Source organism: Mirounga angustirostris, unplaced genomic scaffold, assembly GCF_029215605.1.
Source record: "Mirounga angustirostris isolate CCGP_5_RB_7025 unplaced genomic scaffold, mMirAng1.0.hap1 SCAF_4, whole genome shotgun sequence".
In the NCBI taxonomy this organism is placed as follows: domain Eukaryota; kingdom Metazoa; phylum Chordata; class Mammalia; order Carnivora; family Phocidae; genus Mirounga; species Mirounga angustirostris.
Genome location: NW_026991712.1, coordinates 182,465,250 through 182,489,431, shown reverse-complemented (window position 1 = coordinate 182,489,431; position 24,182 = coordinate 182,465,250). Strand labels below are relative to the sequence as shown.

The 24,182-nt window shown below is 45.6% G+C and overlaps 1 protein-coding gene and 1 non-coding gene across 4 annotated transcripts in view; one reads left to right on the top strand and one right to left on the bottom strand.

Annotated features, from left to right (window-relative positions):
* PEX14 (peroxisomal biogenesis factor 14) overlaps positions 1-24,182 on the top strand; it is a 139,200-nt gene that overhangs the window by 51,803 nt on the left and 63,215 nt on the right. For all 3 annotated transcript variants that reach the window (XM_054513145.2, XM_064589943.1, XM_045898721.3), the window contains exon 3: positions 4-88. In XM_054513145.2, the coding sequence (XP_054369120.1) occupies positions 4-88 (85 nt within the window). The remainder of the gene's footprint in view (positions 1-3; positions 89-24,182) is intronic.
* Positions 22,538-22,639, bottom strand: LOC123860738 (small nucleolar RNA U13). The gene has a single exon (XR_006794851.1). It is a non-coding gene; the product is annotated as a small nucleolar RNA U13 (small nucleolar RNA).

Sequence of the window (24,182 nt, the reverse complement as noted above, 5' to 3'; positions counted from 1 at the left end):
CAGATTGCCACAGCAATGAAGTTTCTACAGAATTCCCGGGTCCGCCAGAGCCCACTTGCGACCAGGAGAGCGTTCCTTAAGAAGAAAGGTACAGGTTTCCCAAGGCCATACAGTGTGGCCTGCAGAAAGGGACTGGGGACGGGGCAGACGAAAGCCACATTGTTGCTGAAAGGACCTTCCGTAGTTGTCCCACTGGTGTGGGGGTGAGGGGAGCCCCCTCAGTGGGAATGCAGGCTTCTTTCCTTACAGTGGAGCAGAGAGATGATACTGTCTGGATGATCCAGCACCAGGTGTTAGGCCAACAATTAGCCCAGGACAGCCTGGTACTGGCATCAAGAAGAGGCCCATTGGATGAGACTGTGGAGGACTTCTGCTTCTGGTCCGTTCTTCTGATAATATGACCCTGGCTACACAGTGACTGGCTTTAGGTTAGGAGGTCAGCTGCCTCAGTAAAGAATCAGGAAGAAAGAAATTGAAAGACGAGGGAAATGAGATGACTAAACAAGGTCAGGTTAAGGTCAAGCTTGGGGTCAGTCTGATTTACGGATTGAAGTGGTAAATTACTGGTTTTATGGTATTTCTGTAAGCAGGGATTAAATGGATCTTGACAAATTCAATATTGTCCAAAGCAGAAAGAATCTCTTCTGGCTCTGTTGCAATTTAGGATATTTTTCTTGTTCTGTAAAATACAGAACAAACCCCAAAACAAACAAAAAAAGGAATCTGACTTTTCACTCTTTGAACATCTAATTTTCTAGAAAGCTGGAAAGTTGTGTGGAGGCCCTTATACACCATGGTGGGGGGAGTGAGTTTTCTTCCTCCTCTCTGCCGCCGCGCTCCGCCGCCCCCACCCCCCCCCCCGCCCCTAAACAAAACTCCTTTTCCTTCAGTAGCTGGAATGTCAGCTTCAGAATTTGAGGTTGTGAGCTTTAAGTCATCTGTGGCTGGAAATAGAAGACGGAGTGGTTTGGTGGTGTTTCCTCCGTCTGCTCCCTGGCGTCCCACCACAGAGGTGCTTGCGGGACCGTGTCCCAGGCCTGCACCCTTGGCACTGGGGCAGAATGAGCCTGAAGCTCTCCATTCGCAGGCATCTGTTCAGAGGCAGCCTCAGGGCTGGCCCCTGCGACGGAGTTGGTGAGGGGCACTGTGCATTTGCTGGCGGCATCGTGCTCGCCCCCCATCCGTAGGTGGTTATTACAATTTGGAGTGCGTTGGCCGGCCTCTCCACTCCGCAACCATCATGCCATAAAAGAGTTTTTCCTTGAAATATGTGTACCTATGGGGAGTAATTAATCATAAAAGCTTGGGGATTTCAGCTCTCTCATCAAAGCATCGAAGCCGGGGAAAGCTGAGCCTAAAAGCTGTGCTGATTACCCGGGGTAACCTGAGACAAAATCTATGGTTGCCGAGAGATCCTCTGCCCCAGTATATTGTGCGGTATTATAACTGCCTGATCTTCTCTTCCACTGACAATGACCAGTTATTCCTCATTTTCTCTCAAACGCAGCTGGGTTAGAATTTCATTTGCAGAAGGTATTTAGAGCAATTTAGAGACAAATGTCTCTGGTGTTTGCTCGGCACTTCCCCACCGCAGGCTTTGCTGAGCAGTTTTAGTATCAGGAGCTCCATCTAATCTGTTTAATTTTAATAAATCCCTGACTGGGAGAGGGAGAGGAAAAAGAGAGAGAGAGAAACTCTGGACCAAATAATACTTCTTTTGAGTTAGTTGGCTAATAATTACTGTGGAGAGGAAACTGTTTTGTGCAATTATTATTTGTTGCTCCTTTAAATATAACGCAAAACAAAACCAGTCGATTAGTTAATCCATCGGAGAGTGTTTGCCTTGCACACGCCCCGTTCTGGGCCCCAGGGACTCAGCAGAGAAGAGGGCAGACAGCATCCCTGCCCTCACCAGGCTGACATTCTAAGGGGGAAAGGCAGACAATTAACCAATGAGAAAACGAGATCCATTGTACGTCGAGTGACAAGCGCCACGGAGAAAAATAATGCCGGGCGCCCGGGGTTGAGGAGCACCAGCGCTGGGGTGGGAACGGCTTGCACACCTAGACAGGGCGACTGGAGCACGCCTCTCTAAGAGGGAGATGAGTATTTGTCAGTGTGGAGTGGGCACAGTTCCTCCTTGACCCCTAATGTGGATGAGAGTTTTTAGAATTTCAGGCAGCAGGAACCTGGAGAGGCCTCCTACCCTTCTTCCTCTAAAGAGAGCCACAGGAGTCTACCCTGAGCCTCAGTCCAGAATCACTGGCCGTAATCACCCATCTCCATTATCCTGTAAAATGCTGCTTCAGTCAGTAATTATCTGTTTCCGAGTTGAGTCCCAATAGGGTAAGTTCTGGCAGGACCTTTTCTGGGCAGAGGATTCCATGGTTTGATTGGCGTCTGGGGAAGAAGCGCCCCTTCGTGGATTTACACTTCACTTTTTAAATTTCCGGTTGTTCCTTGGGTCAGGTGTACGTGGTCCGCGGAGCTTGGCACCGGCTCCGATGGGGTGAGGGAGGAGGGGATTTTGCGAAGGAGCCGGTCTCCCCTGTCCCTGACTGTACTTGGGAAGGAAAGAGAGTTGGTGGGCTGGTCTGTGGGGGCGGGGAGGGTGTCCTGAGGGGGAGGGACCAAGGTTCTGGCATCCTCCGCATGCCTCCCCCCCAAGCAGGACTCGTTGCAGGGGTGGGTTTGGAGCGCTGGCTTTGGGCGAGCTTGCAGCTACTGTAGTCTTGGCTTTTCCTAGCAAATGTCACTTCAGGGAATTGCAATGGAGCACTGCCTTGAATTATAATCTTGACTTTCTTTTTTTTAATAAACATCTCTTTCCTGAAAAGGCAAATCCAATTTTGTTTTTCTTTTAATATTATTTAATATTTAATATAGAAATTGAGGTCCCTGTAGTGCATGTCAGTTCAGTGGAAAATGAGGGTTACTTTAGGCACATCAGCTGAGTTTGTTTTAATGTGAAACCACAGCCTGGAGCAGGGCTACAGCCTGCCTCCGTTACTGACACGTTAAATGTTGTGCTCTCTGATTTGGGGCACCGAGGGGACCGGAGGCAGGCTAGTGGGGAGTGGATGGGATGGACATGCAAGAGCTTTGGTTTGCAAAGGTCTTCTGTGTTTGTGGTTTTCTTGTTTTTGTTTTTTGTGTTTTGAGTTCTCTTTTGGATGCTTTAAAGTCTGAATATGAAGTCATTAATGAGAAACATGAAGTTATTGGAATCATTTATCATTTTCCTTGAAGTTTGTACTGCCATTTTATGTAATTTACGACATTTCTTTCTTTTATCGGGAATTTTTTGGGTGGAAGAGAAAAGCAGCTGTTCACCTTTGGAGTATTAGAATAAACGTTTTTGTTTTCCTTCCAACTACTTGATTCTGCAGATGGCACATCAGCCGCGTAGTCAGCCGCACATGAGCATCACTGGACTATGTGTTGCGTTTAAGCCCTCCTGGAACTGGACTGCATAGGTTCTCACCAGGCAGGCATCGTGTCTGGGCTTTAAGTGGGCTGCAGTCCAGGAGGTTAGAGTAGCTTAAAAACAGCAACAGAATCGGTCCAGAAAGTTAGAGGCTTGGACAGCGTTGTCAATAGGCTTATGTTTATTTGACACCCTATCCAACCACAAAGTGTAGGAGGCAGGCTGCTTCCAAACATGTTGGCAGGGTGAGTGTAAGGTGGGTAAAAGTGATGCCTCTTCTTTGGGGGGTGGGGTAGGTGAGGTGGGGGGAAGATAGCGTTGTCTGTTAGCTTACTCCTAATCTATCTGTTGCAAAACAGGCTTCTAGAAAAACGATGAGCATCACACACTTCTCTGTATAATCCTGCATAATGGGGCCTGGGTGCTGTTGGCTGAGACTTTTGCTTATTGTGCCTTTCTCAAGTGTGTAAGTAAAGGGCTGTGTTCTCGCTCATCTAATAAATAGTCCGGGGGGAAAGGAAAACTAAACAAATGAGACACACCACCATCCTTTCTCATTCTAAAAGGTGAAACAAGATCTTATCTTTCTTCTGTTCCTGGAAGCGGAACCCCCGGTAGCAAAGCCGCCTCCTTGCTGGAAATGAACTTGAGGAAGAAACCTGATGGTCTCAACCTTGGTAGTGGGGTAGAGGTGAAGGGCTGCTCTCGCTGGAGTATTTCAAGGGGGAGTAAATTCTTACGCAGATTTCAATTTAACTCTCTTTTATTACTTTTCTTTTTTATCATTTACGTCCATTTCATGAGGTAGTTTGCATGTCCTTGAATGGAATCTCGTTACCATGAAAGCTTTTTTAGCATTGATTTCATAACAGTCTTAATTTAATAGCTCCGTCATTACTGAGAAGCTCTGGGAGTGGGGCCCTGGCTTTCCAGGTCACTGACCTTTTAATTACAAACCTTGTTCTGATGGCCAGGTTATCGACTGGACAGCTCCCAGCTTGTGCCCCCAGGATGAGAACGAAAATAACTGTGTTTCCTCCCCCATCTCCAGGAAAAAAAAAATTGTAACCTCATATGTTTCTAAAATTAATTTTCTCCTTCAGCTTTACTTTATAATTAATTCTTTAATGTGTCTTAGTGAAGCCAGAAGTATTTTTATAACGCTGTTTTTTTCTAGAGCTTGGGTCCAGCAGAGAGCTTGGAGGGGGCAGGGAAGGGAGACCCCATGCTTGGCTGTGGCCCATTTCCTCACCCTCAGAAACTCCTGTGGCTGAGCTGGAAGGAAGGGTACTGGCTCTGGAGGGGCTGTCTGGCCCCCCTGATTTCTTTGTTAATGAGACGTGGATTGTGGCATCGAGATTTAGATTCATTCCTGTATTTGCTGGAATAATTGTGCCTTCTCTGTCATGGATGTTTTATTTTATTTCTTTATTTTTTTAAAGTAATCTCTACCCCCAACGTGGGGCTTGAACCCACGACTCTGAGATCAAGAGTCACACGCTCCACCGACTGAGCCCGCTGGGTCTCCCCTAACATGGACGTTTTAAAAAGATGCTCCCCGTCTGGGCAAAGATGGGGGGTGGGTGATTTTTCTTTTTCTTTTTCTTTTTTTAAAGATTTTATTTATTTTTTGACAGAGAGACAGCGAGAGAGGGAACACAAGCAGGGGCAGTGGTCTCGAGAGGGAGAAGCAGGCCTCCCGCGGAGCAGGGAGCCCGATGCGGGGCTCGATCCCAGGACCCTGGGATCATGACCTAAGCCGAAGGCAGATGCTTAACGACTGAGCCACCCAGGCGCCCCTGATTTTTCTTACTGTCTTACCTCTCTGTGAGTCTTAGATGACTGGAAGAAACAAAATACCCGACCTGAGGAGTTCTGCTCAGTCATGAGGTTGAACTGAATTAGGTGGTCTAGGTTCTCTTTCACCGATGATGAAGAGGGAAAGAAAAAGGAGAGGACAGTGGCTGGTAAGTAGGGTGGCCACTGGTTCCGGTTTGCCCCACACTGTCCTGGCTTTAACACTGGAATTCCTATGTCCTAGAATTCCTGTGTCCCTTAGGTCTGGGCAAACAGGTCACCCCAGCAAGGCAAGCCATACCCCAGAGTATGAGCTATCCAGAGAGACAAAATGGGTGTTTTTTTGTTTTTTTTTTTAAAGATTTTATTTATTTATTTGAGACAGAGAGAATGAGAGAGAGAGAGCACATGAGAGGGGGGAGGGTCAGAGACAGAAGCAGGCTCCCCGCCGAGCAGGGAGCCCGATGCGGGACTCGATCCAGGGACTCCAGGATCATGACCGGAGCCAAAGGCAGTCACCCAACCAACTGAGCCACCCAGGCGCCCAAAATGGGTGTGTTTTTGGAAGCTCAGGAAGAAGTTCACCAGCAGTCAGTCCCTGAGAGTCCCGCCTGCAGTCCAGTGGCATTTCCTCAAGCACTGCCTGCCGTCAGTCCCGCAGACCCCGCCCTGGTGTGGGTCCCGTGCAGAGAGCCTCGGGGGCTGGGGCCGTGCCCTGAAGGTGAGTGAGGAGCTGCCGGTGGCGGAGCAGACAGGACTGTGTGTGGCAGCCTCGGGCTCGTTCCTGAGGATGATTGAGCACCTCCATCCATCTGTTGTGAACGGACCATCTTCCTTCCCTGCCAGTCTTGCATCTGCATATCCGTCACCTGCTGTTCTGGACCAGCCTATTCATCACACTGACTGGTGTTCCCCCCATCAATTTTCCTGCTCCCCTTGTTATCCAAACTTGTCTTGAGCTCCAGAGATTTTTTCAGCATCTAGGATGAGAGCTGCAGCAGCTGGGCCGGCTGAAGGCCGTGGAAATGGGGACGCCGTGGCCTCCTCGTTGAGAGGGGGAGCTGGTGGCACTTGCTTCCCCGAGGAGGCTGAGTCGCATGGGTTCCTACACTTCACCCTACCATGGGGGGGGCGTGGCCAGAGGAGCTTGGGGCGGTGGGGGGGGCAAAGCTGTTTTGGGTTTACCCGGTTGCTTTGCGGTTTTTCCTGAAAGTGAAGAGTGATTCCTCTTTTCTTCACCTTGTGTGCCTGTGACAACGCTACAAAGAAAGGCACAGTGACGTCGTCATGTATGGTGGTAGTATTTTTGAAGTTTTCCTAAAATGTTTTGGAAAGGTAAGCTGTGTGTGTGGCTTCAAAAATCTGAACCATAAGGAACGACACACAGTGAACGATGAGTCTTCCTTTCGTCTCTTGCTCCTGCCGCCTCCATTCCTTTTCCAGAGGATGCTTCTGTTTATTCACAGTTTCTTAGCTATCGTTCCCAAGATCATCTATCCATACAGAAGCATGTCAAGGGGCGCCTGGGTGGCTCAGTCGGTTAAGCGACTGCCTTCGGCTCAGGTCATGATCCTGGAGTCCCGGGATCGAGTCCCGCATCGGGCTCCCTGCTCAGCGGGGAGTCTGCTTCTCCCTCTGACCCTCCCCCCTCTCATGTGCTCTCTCTCTCTCATTCTCTCTGTGTCAAATAAATAAATAAAATCTTTAAAATAAATAAATAAATAAATAAATAAATAAAAGCATGTTAATATTTATTACTCCTCCCAGAGAAGGACAAACACTTCTTAAATGCAGTAGTGGTGTATTTTACCCTTCGCCTTTACACTTGACATTACATTTGGGCATTCATTCCACATCAGCACCTACAGATTGGATTCCTTCTTCTCAGTGGCTGTGTAGTACTCCAGGATGAGCGTGTATCAGAATTTTTTTTAGCCAGTCCCAAATTAGTGGACATTTAGATTGGTTCCTGCCTTCTGAGGTTTCAGACGACGCCCCAGTGAATATTCTTTTGCAGACATTGTTGGTGCTGTGTTGGTTTGGCATTATGCTAAAGTGAAAGCATTTTGCACATGTGAGTAGGCTAGGGTATGTTTTTTCTTAAAATTTCGTGAGACTTTGAATATAAATAATACAGAAAGAATATAAAACTTTTCTAATATAAACGTGACTGCAGGTAAGAAGAAATTAATAAGAGAAAAAAGGCTGCGGGACGACTGGGTGGCTCAGATGGTTAAGCATCTCCTTTTGGCTCAGGTCATGATCCCGGGGTCCTGGGATCGAGTCCCACATCGGGCTCCCTGCTCAGTGGGGAGCCTGCTTCTCCCTCTGCCTCTGCCTCTCTCTCTCTCTCTCCTTGTCTCTCATGAATAAATAAATAAAATCTTAAAAAAAAAAGAGAGAAAAGGCTGCATAACAAATTGTCACTAACGCTTAGCACAGATTTGGATTCTGAGGGGACATTCTGGTCATTGGTTACAGGAAAAATGCTTTCTAAAAGAATCCTTTTTCAGCTCATTTTTGAAGGGATATGGGCTCATAAGTTTAATTTTTGATGCAAAAAAGCATTCAAATAAATGGAAATCTTCAGAAACTTGGTCGCAGTCTGTTCCAAATGAAACACATGGCTTAGTTTTCTTCTGTCGTTATTGGACATTTTATGGGTCCTCGGCCATTGGTTAGGTGGTCGGTCTTTATTCAGTACCTGTTGTGTGCAGAGTCTTATCACGTTAGGCACTTCCTGAGAGAAAAATGAAGCACCTGTCTTTCACAATGCAAGAGGCTCATTAGAAGGAGGCAGGGATGGGGGCGCAGTGCCTTTGAGCAGTGTCTACGCATACCCACAAAGGGCGGCAGTGTCTCCGTTAGAAGTTGGCCCTGTCCGACCAGGAGAGACTGGAGTGTAAAGCTCACTGGGCTGTGAGTCCCTCGAGGGCAGCGACTGTGCCTCGCTCTTCCCAGCTTCCTCCATACCCAGCAGAGCCAGCCCCAGTGAGAAGCTACTGAAGGAGGGCCTGGGCAAACTAGAAATAGAAGGTGCTTACCAGGATGAGTTGCAGAAGAGTTCGGTTTTTCTTGAGTCAACACTGCACATATCTATTCATCTCTGGCGCACACGTAAGGTAGTTTCAGAACTGCTAGCCAGTACGCCATCACCAGCTAGAGTACAGTGTTGTATGCAGTTCTTTGTGTCTTTAGCCTTACAGTAGCCAGTGAAAATGCTCCTTTCCAGTTACTTAGGTCAGCAGAGCTCCTTCTTAACATAGACGAGGGAGGCAGTGGGTGTAGATGGTCAGAGAAGAGTGGGGAAGACAGTGTTAGGGAGGGAGGCTCATGTGGAGGCTTCCGTGCCGTTATTAGCTGGATTGGCCCGTGGGCTCTGTAGAAAAGAGAAATGAGGTTGGTGAGATGGGCAGCGAGGAAGGAGCCAGCCTTAGGACTCAATATTATAAATCATGGTTGACAGCATTATTTGAATCAGTTGAAACTCTGTCACAATGCTATCGAGGAAGTTAACTCTGGGCTCTGTATTTAAACTGAATAGGCCTGGCAGTGGTAGAACCAGCCACAAAGAAAGGCACTGCCAAGTCCAATGTCAAGTGAGAGGATCTGGACTGGGAAGGTGGGCAGCAAAGATGGAAATAAAAATGCCAGCATAGGGGCGCCTGGGTGGCTCAGTCAGTTAAGCGTCTGCCTTTGGCTCAGGTCATGATCTTGGGGTCCTGGGATCAAGCCCTGGGTCGGCCTCTCTGCTCAGTGGGGAGTCTGCTTCTCCCTCTGCAGCACCTCCCCCGCTCATGCTCTCTCAAATAAATGAAATCTTTTTAAAAAAATGCCAGCATATTTATGTAGAAATTTTATGGTTTACAAAACACAGATTAATTTCTTCTTCACTATGGTCTTTTAGTAGGCAAGTTAATGAACATTTGTTGAATGAATGAATACGTGATTTAGCGAATCTCTCATTTTATAGATGAGGACACAGAGGCTCAGAAAGATTAAGTAGTGCAAATATGTGGCAGAAGTAGACTTAGGACCAAGTCTTCTGACTAGAGTTCTTTGAACTTTACCACATGCTTTCTGGGAAGGGAGGACAGAGCCACAGATGTTGTAGGAAAAAGAGTAAGCCATTCTCAGGAGGCAATTGAGTGTGTGAGGTGAAGGAGACAGGACTGAAGGTGACTCTTAGGGTGGGGTTTTGGTATGTTAAGCAGCTTTATAGAGGTATAACTGACATACAATAAACTATATATATTTAAATTGTACAACATTTAAAATTTTGACATGTGTATACCTGTGAAACCATCACTGTAGTCAAGATAGTGAGCCCTCCGATCCCCCCCAAATGTTTCCTCCTGCCTTCTTCCTCCTGCCACACTCTGGTTCCGATGCAAACACCAGTCTGCTTTCTTTCATACAGATTAATTTGCATTTTCCAGAATTTTATATAAATGGGATCGTACAGTGTGTATACGTTTTGGTCTAGCTTTTTTCACACCGCATAAATATTCTGAGAGTTGTCTACGTTGTTACGTGTATTAGCGGTTCATTCCTTTTTATTGCTGAATAGTATTCCATTGTTTGGATATAATACAACTTGTTTATCCATTCACCTGTTGATGATTATTTGAGTTTCTGGTTTTTAGCTATTAAAAATAAAGCTGCTATGAATATTTGTGTATAAATCTTTGTAGGGACATATAATTCTTTTTCTCCGGGGTAGAATGTCCGGATCATGTGGTAGGTGTATGTTTAACTCTTGAACAAATTTCCAAACTGTTTTCGAAAGTGGTTGTGTCATTTTATGTTCTCCCCAGTCATGTAGGAGTGTGTAGGTTTGGAGCCTGGAGAAGAGCAAGATGCAGGTGTCATATTTATAATGTCTTTCCAGTAGTAAAACCACGTGGCTTTGGCAGCGTTGTTAAGAGACTAACAGGTCACGTTTGGAGTACTCCAGCGTGGGAGGTAATAGTGCACAGACGGTCTGGGTTGAAATGCTAGCGTCACCACTTTCTAGCTGTGTGGCCCTGGATAAAATACTTAGCCTCACTGTGCTGTGGTTTATCTATCTGTAAAATGGGGTTAATGGTAGCATTTACTACAAAAGATTCTTGTAAGGATTAAATGAAAGTAAGGTGAAAAGCTCTTAGCAGAGTGCCTGGCACTGAAAATAAGGGCTTAGCTCACAGTGACCATGATATGACAGAGTATATCTTCTTAGAACGTGTACTCTTAATGGGCTGTAGTCAGTTTGCTGTAATGTTATGTTAAAAAGACAGATGTAGGGCGCCTGGGTGGCTCAGTTGGTTGAGCGACTGCCTTCGGCTCAGGTCATGATCCCAGGGTCCTGGGATCGAGCCCCACATTGGGCTCCCTGCTCAGCGGGAAGTCTGCTTCTCCCTCTCCCACTCCCCCGCTTGTGCTCCTGCTCTCGCTATCTCTCTCTCTCTGTCAAATAAATAAAATCTTAAAAAAAAAAAAAAAGACAGATGTGTTGGTATCATAAAAATTCACATCACGAGAACCTCTAGGAATTTTGAGCAGAGAGGGATTTAATACAGGCAGTTAGGGGCTTGCTCACTGTAGAAGGGGCCAGAGGAGTGGAATCAAGTCCAGGCCTCCAGGAATGACTTTCAGAGCATGGAAGGAGTGACTTGCCAGGGGTGCCGCTCCGCCCTCCAGTCCAGTCAGGAAAGCGGGGAATCGGGAGGCTGCCACCGGAATGTTCGAGGTCAAGAGCACACCCTCGTAGCTGTGACTCAGGATCAGGAAGTTGCCGCTGCCACCGCTGCTGTGTGTTCTACATCCATAAAAACAGTGACAGGACATTGGCATATGAACTTGGCTTCTACCTCTGTAAAACTGTCCCTTGACCCCCGTGAAGCGAGGGCTAGAGATTGGGCACTGCGATAGGGAACCTAGGTATTTCCGGTCTCCGGTTTGCTGATTGGCCCATGTTCGCCACAGTCAAAAGCAGTGGGTACAGATCTTTTACCTCGTTTCCACTTTTCAGATCACCTGTGCGTGCTCCTAACTCCCATCCAGAACTCTCGCTGCCGAGGAGTCTGGGAAGGGTAACTTTTAGCATCCGGCTTCTCTAACAGAGGAAGGCACACTAGGAAGAGGTGGGAATGGACGCCGAGTGCCATCGGAGGAGCCCGTAGAAGAAAAAAGATGCACACACACAACATATTTGCCCCCAAACAGCGTCTAAGCACCTCTTTATCACAAGCCTCTTTCTTACTGAAGGCTTAACTCGGGATTTTTCAAGCCATTTAGATAAACGGTCCACAAAATGAGGGAGGCATTCATTTGGCTCCAAAACACGCTAATAAAAAAAGTCCGCCAAAAGAGAGTTCATGTTTTCAGTCTTTAAGCAGGTGGCAGTGGTTTAGTTGTAAATCTAAAGTATTTCATTCAACGAAGAGCAAATTGTATGTATATGTGAAGGGGGGATATTGTTTTTAGTCAACTATCTTTGTTGTTTTTGAGAAGAGCTGGACCTTTGATTGTTAACAAAAGCTGTGTGGTAATGTATCTTCAGTTTGTCCAAGAGATAAACATTGATGTGTTCTTTATCGGCACTGGCTTTCTGAGCTGGTTGTAAGAATACTTGTCAGTCCTTTCTGGCTCACTTAGGGTTGGGAGTCGTAATGAGATTTAGCTGTTAAGGGTGGGCAAGCGAGTTTTCACCAAAGGGACTACATGATATGTGGGTTTGTCTGGAAAATGTTGGAAGTAGGGACTTCCGAAACTTAACCTAAGATATGACGTTAGGCAATCTCTGCTTTACAATATTTTATGTTGATTGGACTATAGTTAGAAAAATTTTAAAGTAACTTTGAATAGTATTCATTCATGTACCAATCCATTATTATATTAATATTTTTGAGCCTCTCCTGCTATGTGTGTGTGTGCATGAGTGTCTGTATTTGCAAAGCATGAGTTAGTGTGCTTTTATTTTAAATTTACTTTTTGTTGTAGGCTTGCTAGTTGGTCAGTCGACAGCTTTATCTTCTTTCCGTTTGTGATAGTAAGTAGAGGTCACTCCTAACGGTCCTCAGGCAGTGGCATGATGGTGCAAGCAGGCTCCTCTTTAAATTGAACAACTCGACTACTTTTTCCCTTCCAACTTTCCACAGGCCTGCGCCTGGTTTTTAAACCATCCGGTAGGAGCTAGTCTTCTCAGATGTCGCCCCTTTCATCAGAAGACTTGTGAATGCTCCAGTCTCTTACTGTTAATTATTCTTTTTAGTTTTAAAGCCCTTTCGAGAAATCCTTCTGTAATTAGATTGTTGAGGAGATTGTCTGTAGTAAGACGGTGGTCTTTAAATTTTGTGTAGATTTTCAGTTTGTTAAATGCTCGCAAAGGCTTTCATTCATAAAGTTGAAGTTTACCTTATCATGGCATTTCAGGGGAAGAAATCATGACCCTCTGTGATAAATTAAATATCACAACCACACAAATGTCATCTTGTCAATGAAATCTAAAAGTGCAGACGAACGGAACTCTCGTCCACTCTGTTTTTGGCTTCAAGCTGGATCTGTACTCTCAGCTGACAAGAAAAATATTTTACCACTGACAGGGGTAAACCTATGAAGCTAAAGAACAAAGCCATACCCTCTCCTGCTTTGCGAGTCACAAACAGAATTGTCAATTAAATTATTCTAATTGCAAAATTTGGGGTCTTGGCCAAAAGAACACAGGTTGAGTTTGAAGAAGAGGCTGTTAGAAAAATCGGTTTAACTTACAAACGGAGCTAATTTGTACAGAATGTAATTGAAAGAGAATAAATACGGAGATTCATGATGACCTCTTTTGAGTCCAATTCTGATATTTACTTACATTTTTTTTAGTCAGAGCCTCTCCGTGAAGCAGTACTGAAAAGAGCAGACTAAGTACTAAAATAGAACAGAAAATAGTGCCGTTGTGTGCAAGACCTGAATACCTGATTTTGAAAGGTTTTTACCACTCATTCATGCATTTATCCAGCAAGTATTTATTGAGCATATTTTTTTACAAGGCACTGTGCTGGCCCTAGGACCAAGAATATCAGGGCTAATAAAATGCAGCATTCTGGGCCGGGGGAGGGGGGTACAGAAATGCGAAATGTGCAGAATTGTCGCAGTTAAGCAAAGGTGCTCTGATAGAGGGTATTGGGAGGGTGGAGGCAGGAGGGTGGGGAGGTTTGCTTTGGGAGGGTTACTGAAACTGGGATGCAAAGAACAAGAGTGTTGGCCGAGCAACAGCCATCTCAAAAACTCCAAGGCAGAAAACGAGCCTGATTTGATCCAAGAACCCATAGTAGTCATGAGTGAAAAGGAGAGTGACATCTTACCAGCTTCCATCTAGAGATGCCATTGAAAATAAAAGTTCCGTTGGAGTTTCATATCCCTCAGTCTGTAATTTTTCATATCATCAGTGACCAAGTTCATCCCTGTGCGCCAGGCATTTCTAGTGTGAGGTCTGCTGAACCACTATGCTAAGTGCATGAAGTGGGGACACAAAGGGCCCATGCCATTGGAGAACTTGGTGCTGAGACCGTAGACACTATTAGTGATACAGATACTGTGACTCATAAGCAAAGCCCAGGGTGATTTGATACAGACCATATGATTGCCACTAGCCTATGTAGATTGCTTTCCATTTAAAAAAGCGTTCTCACATATTTACTCATTTAATCTTCATGGTAACCCAAATAAGTTCCTCAAAAAAAGTGCATGTGAGCATGAGGGCTTTGGGCAGCCCACTGAGTCTGAGGAACAGGTGTCTGTCATCACTGAGCCGTTGAATTTCAATGCACCGTCTGCTCGTGCGGACTGGGGCGCTCTCCTTGAAGAGTCCCGTTACTAGAAATGAAATCTGGAGTGACCACAGAGGTTATTTATTTCATGCGTGCCTTTTCACATACATTCCTATGATCAGGAATAGAAGATGAAGGTAATTTTAGTTTTATTTAGTCGTGGAGATTTTCTTGCTGCCTTCTGTGAGGGCTCTTGCCCAGAGAGCTCATTCTTGTGTTCGAGGAGAGGAAGGTTCGGTTTGAGAGGATGGCTGTGTTCGTAAATGCCGTTGACTTTGTTGTTCTGTGTGGAGGCTTTTATCAGGACAATAAAGGGTAAATAGGGTGATCTCTGCTCCACTGGAGAGGTCGAATGGTTACATTACACAATCTTCTAGAGCATCTTGCAGCAAATACATGGGTTATATTAAAAATTGCAATCATATCATTTTTTATAGTAAATTGCTGACCTTATGCAGTAGAATCAGCTTTATTGAATTTCGCCAAAAATGCGTTTATAATTCTGCCATACACACATGATATTCATGTCCTTGCTGTCCATGTGGAAATGTCCCTTTTTATGATGTTAAACAAATTAAATCGACTTTCTCCTGAGCTGCTGTGCCTCACCTTTAAGATCCACTCTCAGGAGTTGAACCTCCACGGAGCAGAGCTCACCTCCATCAGCTCGGATGTCATTGCATTACACAGAACACTGGAGTCTGGTGCCCTAGGAAGCCTTGCCCCAGCGACACAGATCTGGCTTTGAGATTATTTTGAGGTGGTTCCAGGGCCATTATTGTGTATCGCGTGTACAGCTGAACGCTAACAAGGCCTTACCATAATTACTCTGTTTTGAGGAAATGGTAGGTATTTGTTTAAAAGCATTTCATGATGAACTGAGAGTAGTACACACAGTATGGTTTGTTCTCAGCTATTCGCTGGTGAATATTCATCGCAAAAGTTTAATCTTCGATCAGTTCTTTAATTCTCTGTAGCTCTGCTCCCTTTCCACCCAGGGATGGATCCAGGATGCAAACTAGTTTTCATATCAGTCTAACAACAAACACAGTCAGGAAGTTATAATGCATATTTAGGTGAAACAAGCGTTTTTAAATTATCTGCTTCTTAGAATCATTGTTCTGAGTTTGTTTCTCCTTTATGTGGACTGTTAGGTATATGTCTATATATGTGTTTATATGAATTGCTAGTTCCCAGTTTTATACACAGAGACAGTATAATACAGTGGGAAAATCCATCCATCCATTCTCTAATTTATTAAATGCCCATTTCCTCTGTGGCCAACGTTTGTGCTAAGCACTGAAAATATAAAAATAAGATTTAATATTAGTGGTCTAGTGAGGTTCCATGATATGTAAACAGGTGTCGTATGGGTGATAACACATTACAGGTGCTATAATAGGTGTTTGTATAGGGGCCCAGGGGAGGGGGTGATCAGTTCTGTGGTGGGGGAGGAGGATTAGAGTGGAAGGGTTAGAAAAGGCGTCATTATAGGGGAGGTTACCCCTATAGATGTTCCCAAGAGGATTTGTTGTCTTTAGGGTTTGGGGAGCAGTGCTGACTTTAATCTATGCAGGGATGGGATGGGAACATTGTCTCTGAGACCAGGAATGGCCTGGAGGTTCAGGAAACAGGCTGGAAAGTTGGAGAGGTAGGCAGGGGTCAGACCTCACGTGTGTTAACTCAAGGGTTTGGGTTTTATTATGTGGACAGTGGGGAAGCTATGAAGAGTTTTATGTCGAATCATATATCCTGTTTGTGTTTGAGGAAGCTCTTTCTGAAGGCAGGGTGGGCAGCTGGGAGTTCACTGAGTAATTCAGGTGAGAAATGATGGATGAACAAGGGCGGTTGTTGTGGGGTTGGAGAGGATGGATTAGGGACGGTGTGGAAGTAGAGTCTGCAGGAGTTGGTGGCTGAGTGATGCGAGGAGTGAAGGCGAGAGAGGTGTCTGCGCTCACTGTCAAGGTTTTTGGCCTGGGGACCTGGATGGAGGGGAACGGATAGAGTGGAGAGAGTGCGGGGCCGGGAGTCAGACAACATGGGGTCCAGAGGAGGCCCCCGTGTAATTAGTGCTCACACTGCGGCTGCACCACGGTGTGTCACCATCAGACACCAGTGGCGTGGTGTGGGTCTCCTGGCTTTCATGTTGCTTCCACGGGTGACTGTCAGGCGTGCTCTCTGTGCGGAGAGACATGGGTGAGTGGTTTCACTGAAATCTGAGGCTTTCTGAAGACAGAGAAGATGGCATTTGTAAAGCAAGTGGTATTTTATCTGGAAATGGTTTCTCTGTGAGAAGGTGATCACTGCTTCCTGGTGAAGCCTGCCTCTCCTTTCCAAGAAGAGGGTTCCACGGAAATGGACCAGGATCATGGTGAGTTGCCACTGGAAACGCTTCTTCCAGAAAGCTCCTCTCTCCCCCTGCCATCTGCCCTGAGTTTGACCGTTTATTTTATTTATTTATTTGGTCCATTTATGTTTGTATGTATTTCCACTGATCCACTCCTTACGGCCAGTAGGCTCTGCTGATGTGGTCTCCATGGGTGTCAGGGCCTCCCTGCACAGTGTACGACCTGATGGTTACAGCGACCTGACCCTGCATGTGCCTTGGTTTTCTGGTGGCAGATGGCCTTCTCAGTACCTTAACTCTTGTGACTCGATGTGTCAGAGGGGTAGAAAGTGTGTGGTGCTAAAGCAGAAAGCCTAAGGCAGCAGCTCCAGCAGGAGTGAGAGTGAAAGAGACCTAGTTAGTGCTGTTTGTGATGGATGACTCCCTGGGAGGTCGCAGAGCTCAGGGCAGGTCCCCTGGAGGAGGGAAGGGGAAGAGCATTTCACTTCCTCAGACTCCTCCTCTGGTGCTGGTCCAGCTCCACCCCAGGCCCAGACACTCAGCCTCGGACTGCCCTGCAGCTCCGTCCGGACCCATTCCTGGGGCAGAATGCACTTGTTTTGGTGGTGGATTATGATCTGCAGTTTTAGAAAGCATATAGGTTGCACACCTTTTTAAAAAATGTATATGTGAAAGCAAGTTTCTTCCCTGTAGGCATCTTGCTCAGTTGGCTTTTGTCCAGCCTTTTCATGGAAAACAGCCTCCTTATTTGATTTGGGGCTGCTTTAAAGCTGGACATCTCCAGAAATCACTCCTCTGGTCCCCTCATTAGAGTTACCCACAGGACGGCTCCCTGCCCCCCCCCCCCCCCCAGTCCTTTCTGGTCTCTCACTGACCATATCTGTCTGGGATGGTCACTGCTGTAGTCCACTTTGGTGGCTTTTGCGTCTTCCTTCTGCCTTTTTTTAGATTAAGATTTTTAAACGTTATATTAAAAAGAGATTGTTAATTAACGGTTTGGATGTGCGGTATTGCTTTCCATTTACCTCTGGTAACTTTTCAAGACATTGACCTAAAGAGCCTTTCTCCTTCCTCCCTCCCTGTGTACATGGTGGGGCGGGGGGAGAAGGGAGGCTGGGGAAAATTATGGAGAAAAACATGTTAAAGATGACTTCCAGTGTAAAACGAGAGGGAAAAATCAATGTTTGAGGAAACCCAAAAAAAGCACCTCTCATTATAGTAATTAAATGGCAGCATTTAACCTATCAGAATGTTCTGCATGCGTGAGAGACAAGCTGAGGAGCTGTGGGTTTGAAATTACAGCTCTAATCCTCAGGGAAGAGAATAGTTAAATAATTTGTTTTTGAGGTGCGGGAGCAGAGCCGGGGAGGTTGTGAGTGTGCGTGTGCATGTGTGCGCGTGTGCGTGCGTGCCCCCCTGAGGGTGAGGGGCCGCGCTGCCTGTGTTTGCAAAGAATACCCTGGAGGTCGGTATTTACCAGCACCTGTATGCTGCCAAGAAGAACACAAGCTGCTGTTGCCCGTTCGTTGGGTTTCCGGAAGAGTCCGGGTCTCACCTGTGGCCAGGCGTTGCATCATACCCGTAGGGCTTGCCTCACTCTGGCCCCTCTGGGACACACAGGAATAGACTGGAGAGGAGGCCGGGTGACACAGACAGAGAAAGAGAGACACAGGAATTAGGGAAGGAAGAAAGCGGAATAATTTTAAAGAATGTGCATGGCACAGACTCTCAGGACAAAGCATTCCGACTTACAGGGCTGGCGCTCGCAGGCCAGCCTGGACACTCCACAGAGCACGGGGCAAAAGGGAGAGGGGCCACCTTCTCTGTACGGCCTCCCCTGCCAGGGCTCCTCCCGTGCCACCGTGCAGCGTTGGGATTTCTGTGAACGACGGGGATTGGCTGTGTGTCCTGTCTGCCCCGTCCGTGCATGACCTTTGTCTCTCTGTGCCCCTGGCAGGAGTTTGTGACATTGGTGATGCTCTGGCCCTCCGGAAGCTGCTCCGTTTCTCCCTAGATATTCCCAGAGCTTGGCAGCTACAGTCTGAATTCCACAGGATGGGCTGACACATGGCAAAGGGGAGCCATGCACATCTGTCCCTGTGCCCCTCGTTAGGGGATGAGCTCTTCAGTGACTTGGGGTGGGGGTATTGGTACACCGTGTTCCTTTTAGGCTCACAGTCCCCGTCGGTCTCTATGAGAGAATGAAGGGTTTCTATTAGACTAATAAGGAGCCCTGGGGACACTGGTTACAGTGTGATAATCGTCCCCTTGGAGGACCTGAGGCAGTCTGTGTGCGCTGACCTCATCCTGGGGGAGAGCTGATGAAACCCGGGCTGCCGCGGTGCCTGCCGTGGAGGGGGAGGGGACAGGTTGCCTGGTGTTTCTTCTCCTGCTTCATTATTATCAGTCTTGCTTGTCTTTGGGGCATTTCATCAAAACTTCTTCAGTTTTGCCTAAGAATTTTCAAGAGCTGATGAACCTAATGGAAAATTTTCTGTAGTAACTCAGTATAGCCACTCACTTCACAAATACCAGCTGATTAATCCTCAGAGCGCCCTGGGGACAATGGAGGGGTTCATAAGGGCAGTGACATTTTTTAATTTCCATTTTATTTTATTTTATTTTATTTTATTTTTGAAGTTCTTTTTTTTTTTTTTTTTTTGACATTTTTATTTATTTGACAGAGAGACACAGCAAGAGAGGGAACACAAGCAGGGGGAGTGGGAGAGGGAGAAGCAGGCTTCCCGCCGAGCAGGGAGCTGGATGCGGGGCTCGATCCCAGGACCCTGGGATCATGACCTGAGCCGAAGGCAAACGCTTAACGACTGAGCCACCCAGGCACCCTAATTTCCATTTTATAGACTGAAAGACTGAGGCACCTGGAAGAATCTGTGACTTGGGTCCGGGGCCACAGATCTAGAAGCTGAGATTAGAGCTCCCTGCCTTTTGGCTTCTGTTGGAACTGTTGGGTTCCACCTTAGAGGCATTTAGAAAATCACCTGGGTTTTCTTCTCCTCTCATCCTTCCCCCTGATTCCCACTTGATGCTATGTCTGGGACCTAAGTTCGTGTTCATGAATACAGATCCCCGTCATCAGTTGTAATTGCTGCCTGGTATTCTGCTGAGAGCCTATACGTCGTTTCTTTTAGCCAGTCCCCTAGATGGACATCTAGATTGTTTCTGTTTGTTACCATTATAGCAGATCTTTTTTAATATCCTTGAGAAATAGGCATTTTCCTCCTTCTGTGATTACCTTTTTAGAGTAAAAACCTTAGAGTGGAACTCCAGGTTAGGGAAATGGGCCTGTTTTTGTCTCCTTGTGCATTGCCGGGCTGCGCTTTGACAGCCTGTGCTGGCTCCCACATCAGCAGCTGCCATTCGGGCACTTGAGCCCGGGCGTGAGCTCCATGTCGTCAGGTGGGTCGTCTTCTCGTGTCTTCTTTTGGTCAAGCCTAGAAGCCGCCACCCAGACACACACACACCTCAACAGCAAAGAAACATTCACCTACTCCTTTTCTTTTATGGATTTAGTTTTCTTGTATGGAATTTGATTTGTTTTTAGTAGAGTAACAGGGGATATAACTTTTTTTTCCTAGTGACCAACTCGATTGTTCCAGCACCATTTTTCAAATGATTTCTTTTCCCCACTTACATCACATGCCACCGTTATCATATATGAAACTCTTAAATATGCTGATGTGTGATCAAGGACCTTCTGTTCTTGTTCTTGGATATATGTGTTGCTTGTTGTATCTTGATTGTAGATTTGTTACATTTTTTTATCCGTGTAGCGTAAGTTGTACTCTTCCTTTGTCCTTTTAAAGAATATTCCTGGCTTTTCCGGCCCTTGTGTACTTCTTTTTTTTTTTTTTTAAGATTTTATTTATTTATTTGACAGCACAAGCAGGGGGAGTGGCAGGCAGAGGGAAGGGGAGAAGCAGGCTCCCCACTGAGCAGAGAGGCCGATGTGGGTCTCGATCCCAGGACCCTGGGATCATGACCTGAGCCGAAGGCAGACACTTAACCGACCGAGCCACCCAGGCGCCCTGTGGCCCTTGTGTACTTCTAAGCTCATGTCAGAATCACCATATCACGTTTCCTCCTCTCCTCCTTCGTCCCACCTCTCCCCTTCCCATGCCAATCAAAAATTAAATCCTTTTGGAATTTGGATTATTACATCCAACATAGAAATGGCTTTGGAGAGAATTGGCACCTTTGCGATACGCAGTTTTCCACTCATGAATGTGGTGTTATCTTTCAAGTAAAGTACGTTCCTCACTGATGAAGTTTGACACTGTTTTACACTTATAGGGCCTTTATTTTTATTATATTTTCTAATCTTTGCCGATATTTAGGAAAGCTATGGATTTTCATGTTTTAAAAATTATCTTACTGTATTCTTTTTAATAGTCCTAATTGTTCTTATTGGTTTTCTTAGTAATACATTATGTGAAAATAACATTTTCCCTTTCCAGTGTTATATGACTTTGTTATTATTTTGGCTGGGCCTTCCAGAACAGGATTAATTAAATACATATGCTCCAGGAAGTAAAATGCTTCTCTTCAAAGCATCAGTTTAGAAATGAAGGGCATAGGAATATGAAAGAAATAATAATGATCCCTAACTTTTTACCTATGTTGGCCAATACGTATTCTTGGGCCAAAAACGTTTGACATGCTCATAACAACTTTGTATTAGACTAGAAAAGTCAACGTTATTTCCATTTTTTTCAGGCGGAAAAGCTGAAAGACAGTGGACATGGTTTCCAAAGTCACTTGGCCAATAGATCAGTGACTAGACTCCAGAGTTGCGGCTCTCTGTGTGAGACAGAGCCAGCGCCTCGGAGAGGGAGGTGGAGGGGCTGGTGGCTAATAGAGCTGCTACTGCCTCCCAGCATCGCCAGCCCTTCCTACAAACAGTGTAAAGTCGGGGGTGGAAAGGGCAAGTTTTTGGCTTAAAGAGTACGTAAGACGAGAATACCGTGGGGCATCGAAGGTGACCTCTCCTGTCTCAAGGACATGTGCACTAATGGCAGCTTCTGTGTCATCAGGCTCAGCCCGAGACAGATTATGGCAATGGATGGAACACGGAGTCCTTTTATTAACGTGGGCCTGGGTAGCCGCCAGGTAGGGCACTTGGGCTGCCATTGTCACCAGATTCTGGTCCCTCTGTGCATTGTCACCAGATGGTAAGATTCAAACTCTGCTTTTCGCTGTCTCTTCCTTGCATGGAAACTTTGGGTATTTCTTCATTTTTTTTTTTTTTGATTTATTCATTGAGAGAGTGCGCACGCCTGTGTGGCCTCATCTGTGGGAGGGGCAGATGGAGACGGAGAGAGAGAATCCTAAGCAGACTCCCCACTGAGCGCCAAGCCCGACTTGGGGTTTGATCTCACAACCCCGAGATCACGACCTGAGTGGAAACCAAGAGTCAGAGGCCCAATCAACTTTGCCACCCAAGTGCCTCTGTAGTTCTTCATTTCTTTTTTTTTTTTTTAAAGATTTTATCTATTTATTTATTTGAGAGAGAGAGAGAGAGAGAGAGAAACAGCATGAGAGGGGATAGGGTCAGAGGGAGAAGCAGGCTTCCCGCTCAGCGGGGAGCCCGATGTGGGACTCAATCCCAGGACTCCGGGATCATGACCTGAGCCGAAGGCAGTCGCTTAACCGACTGAGCCACCCAGGCGCCCTGTAGTTCTTCATTTCTTATAGGATCAAATCCTGTCTCTGTATACTCTTTCCAACCTGGGGTGTTCTTTTTTGTTGTTGTTGCCATCTTTTTATTTTGAATAATTTCAGAACTACTGAAGAATTGAATGGTGCACTGAACAGGTACCTTTTATCCAGTTTCTCAGTTGTTAACATTTTGCCACATTTGCTTTCTCTCTCTCTCTTTCTACACACATACTTTTTTTTTCTGTTTTAAAAGTAAGTTGCAGGGGCACCTGGGTGGCTCAGATGGTTAAGCGTCTGCTTTCAGCTTCGGTCATGATCTCCAGGTCCTGGGATCGAGCCTTGCGTCGGGCTCCCTGCTCAGCGAGCGGGGAGCCTGCTTCTCCTTCTCCCTCTGCCGCTCCCCCTGCTTGCGCTCTGTCTCTCTTTCTCTCTCTCAAATGAATAAATAAAAAATCTTTATTTCTTTTATTATTGTTTTTTTTTTCACGTCAGACGGGTAATGTGCTGAGGTTGTAACAAGGTTTGAGGGAGGCACGTCACACAACAGCGTGAACACCCGATCATCACGCTTATGAACTACAAAAGGATCTAAAAAAATCTTTAAAAAAAAAAAAAAAAGTAAGTTGACACTTCAACCCCAGTTACACCAGTATGTCTCCTAAAATAGGGCATTCTCTCACATAACCACACCTAAGAGATTAACACTAATTCCGGAAAATCATCTCACGTGTAGTCCATACTTAAATTTTCCCAGTCCCCAAATTTATTCTGTACCCTGTAATCGGGCTCATGCGGGCATTTTACTACTGTGTCTCTTCATCAGGAAGAGACATCTTGCCTTTTCTTGTTTTACTTGTCATTGACTATTTTGAAAAGGTCAGTCAGGTCAGTTTTATAGAATATCATACATACCAGATTTGTCTCATTGTTTCCCCTTGATAAGATTGAAATTAAACATTTTTGGCTAGGATACTCGATAAGCAATATCATGTCCTTGTTATTACATAACATCAGAAGGTGAGAAATGTCAGATTCTTCCTAATGGTGGTGTTAAGTTGATCACTTGGTTCGTCAGGTAGCTACCAGATTTCTCCACTGTAAAATTCTCCTTTGTGGGGCGCCTGGGTGGCTCAGTCGTTAAGCGTCTGCCTTCCGCTCAGGTCATGATCACAAGGTCCTGGGATCAAGCCCCGCATCGGGCTCCCTGCTCCGCGGGAAGCCTGCTTCTCTCTCTCTCCCACTCCCCCTGCTTGTGTTCCCTCTCTCGCTGTGTCTCTCTCTGTCAAATAAATAAATAAAATCTTAAAAAAAAAAAAATTCTCTTTTGTAACGAGTAAGTCATCTGAGAAGTGCTTCTTTGAGAGCATGTTCTCTTATTGCTCAACAACCTTTCATTCAGTGGTTTTAGCGACCATTGGAGATCCTTGCTCGAATCAGCTGTTTCTTTGGGATTTTAAAAATAGCGATTTCCTAATTTTATTATTTTATATACATTTATTGCCTAGTATTTTTCTATAAAAAAGAACTTTCTCACCTTCCCTCTTCTGTCTCTCTCTCTTGCTCTCTCTTTTGAGTATCACCATATACTCTTTAGTTCAGAATAGTCCATTATTACCATATTTCATTTTAATGCTCACATTGTTCCAAGTTAGATGAGTGGGCACCTGTTCAGGTTAGCTCCTGGGTCCCTTGCTTTTTGGCACAAATGTCTCAGGTGCACCTTTTACTGTCTGTGACTTAACCCAGGCATTAGACATTTTCCTCAAGTGTTGTTTAGGAGGAATGTTACTTAGAAGCTGGGATCTGGACACTGGTTTTACACACAGTCTGTCTCTCTCTCTCTCTCTCTCACACACACACACACACACACACACACAGTTTTATTCGTTTTTATTCACATGATACATATGTATATACATATACACACAATTCAAACTGAATATTACAGGATTTTCCTTTCATCTCTTACTTTGCATTTATATCTTTTCTTACAGTGAAAAACTGGATTCTTAAGAAGTTTGCTATGGTTATCATTTATTGTTTCTCATATAGAAAAATGGTTTTTAAGTTAGTTTGTAACTTATTATTGTCAACATTTCTCTTCCTGAGGAGCTTAAGAAAGCTTGAGCTA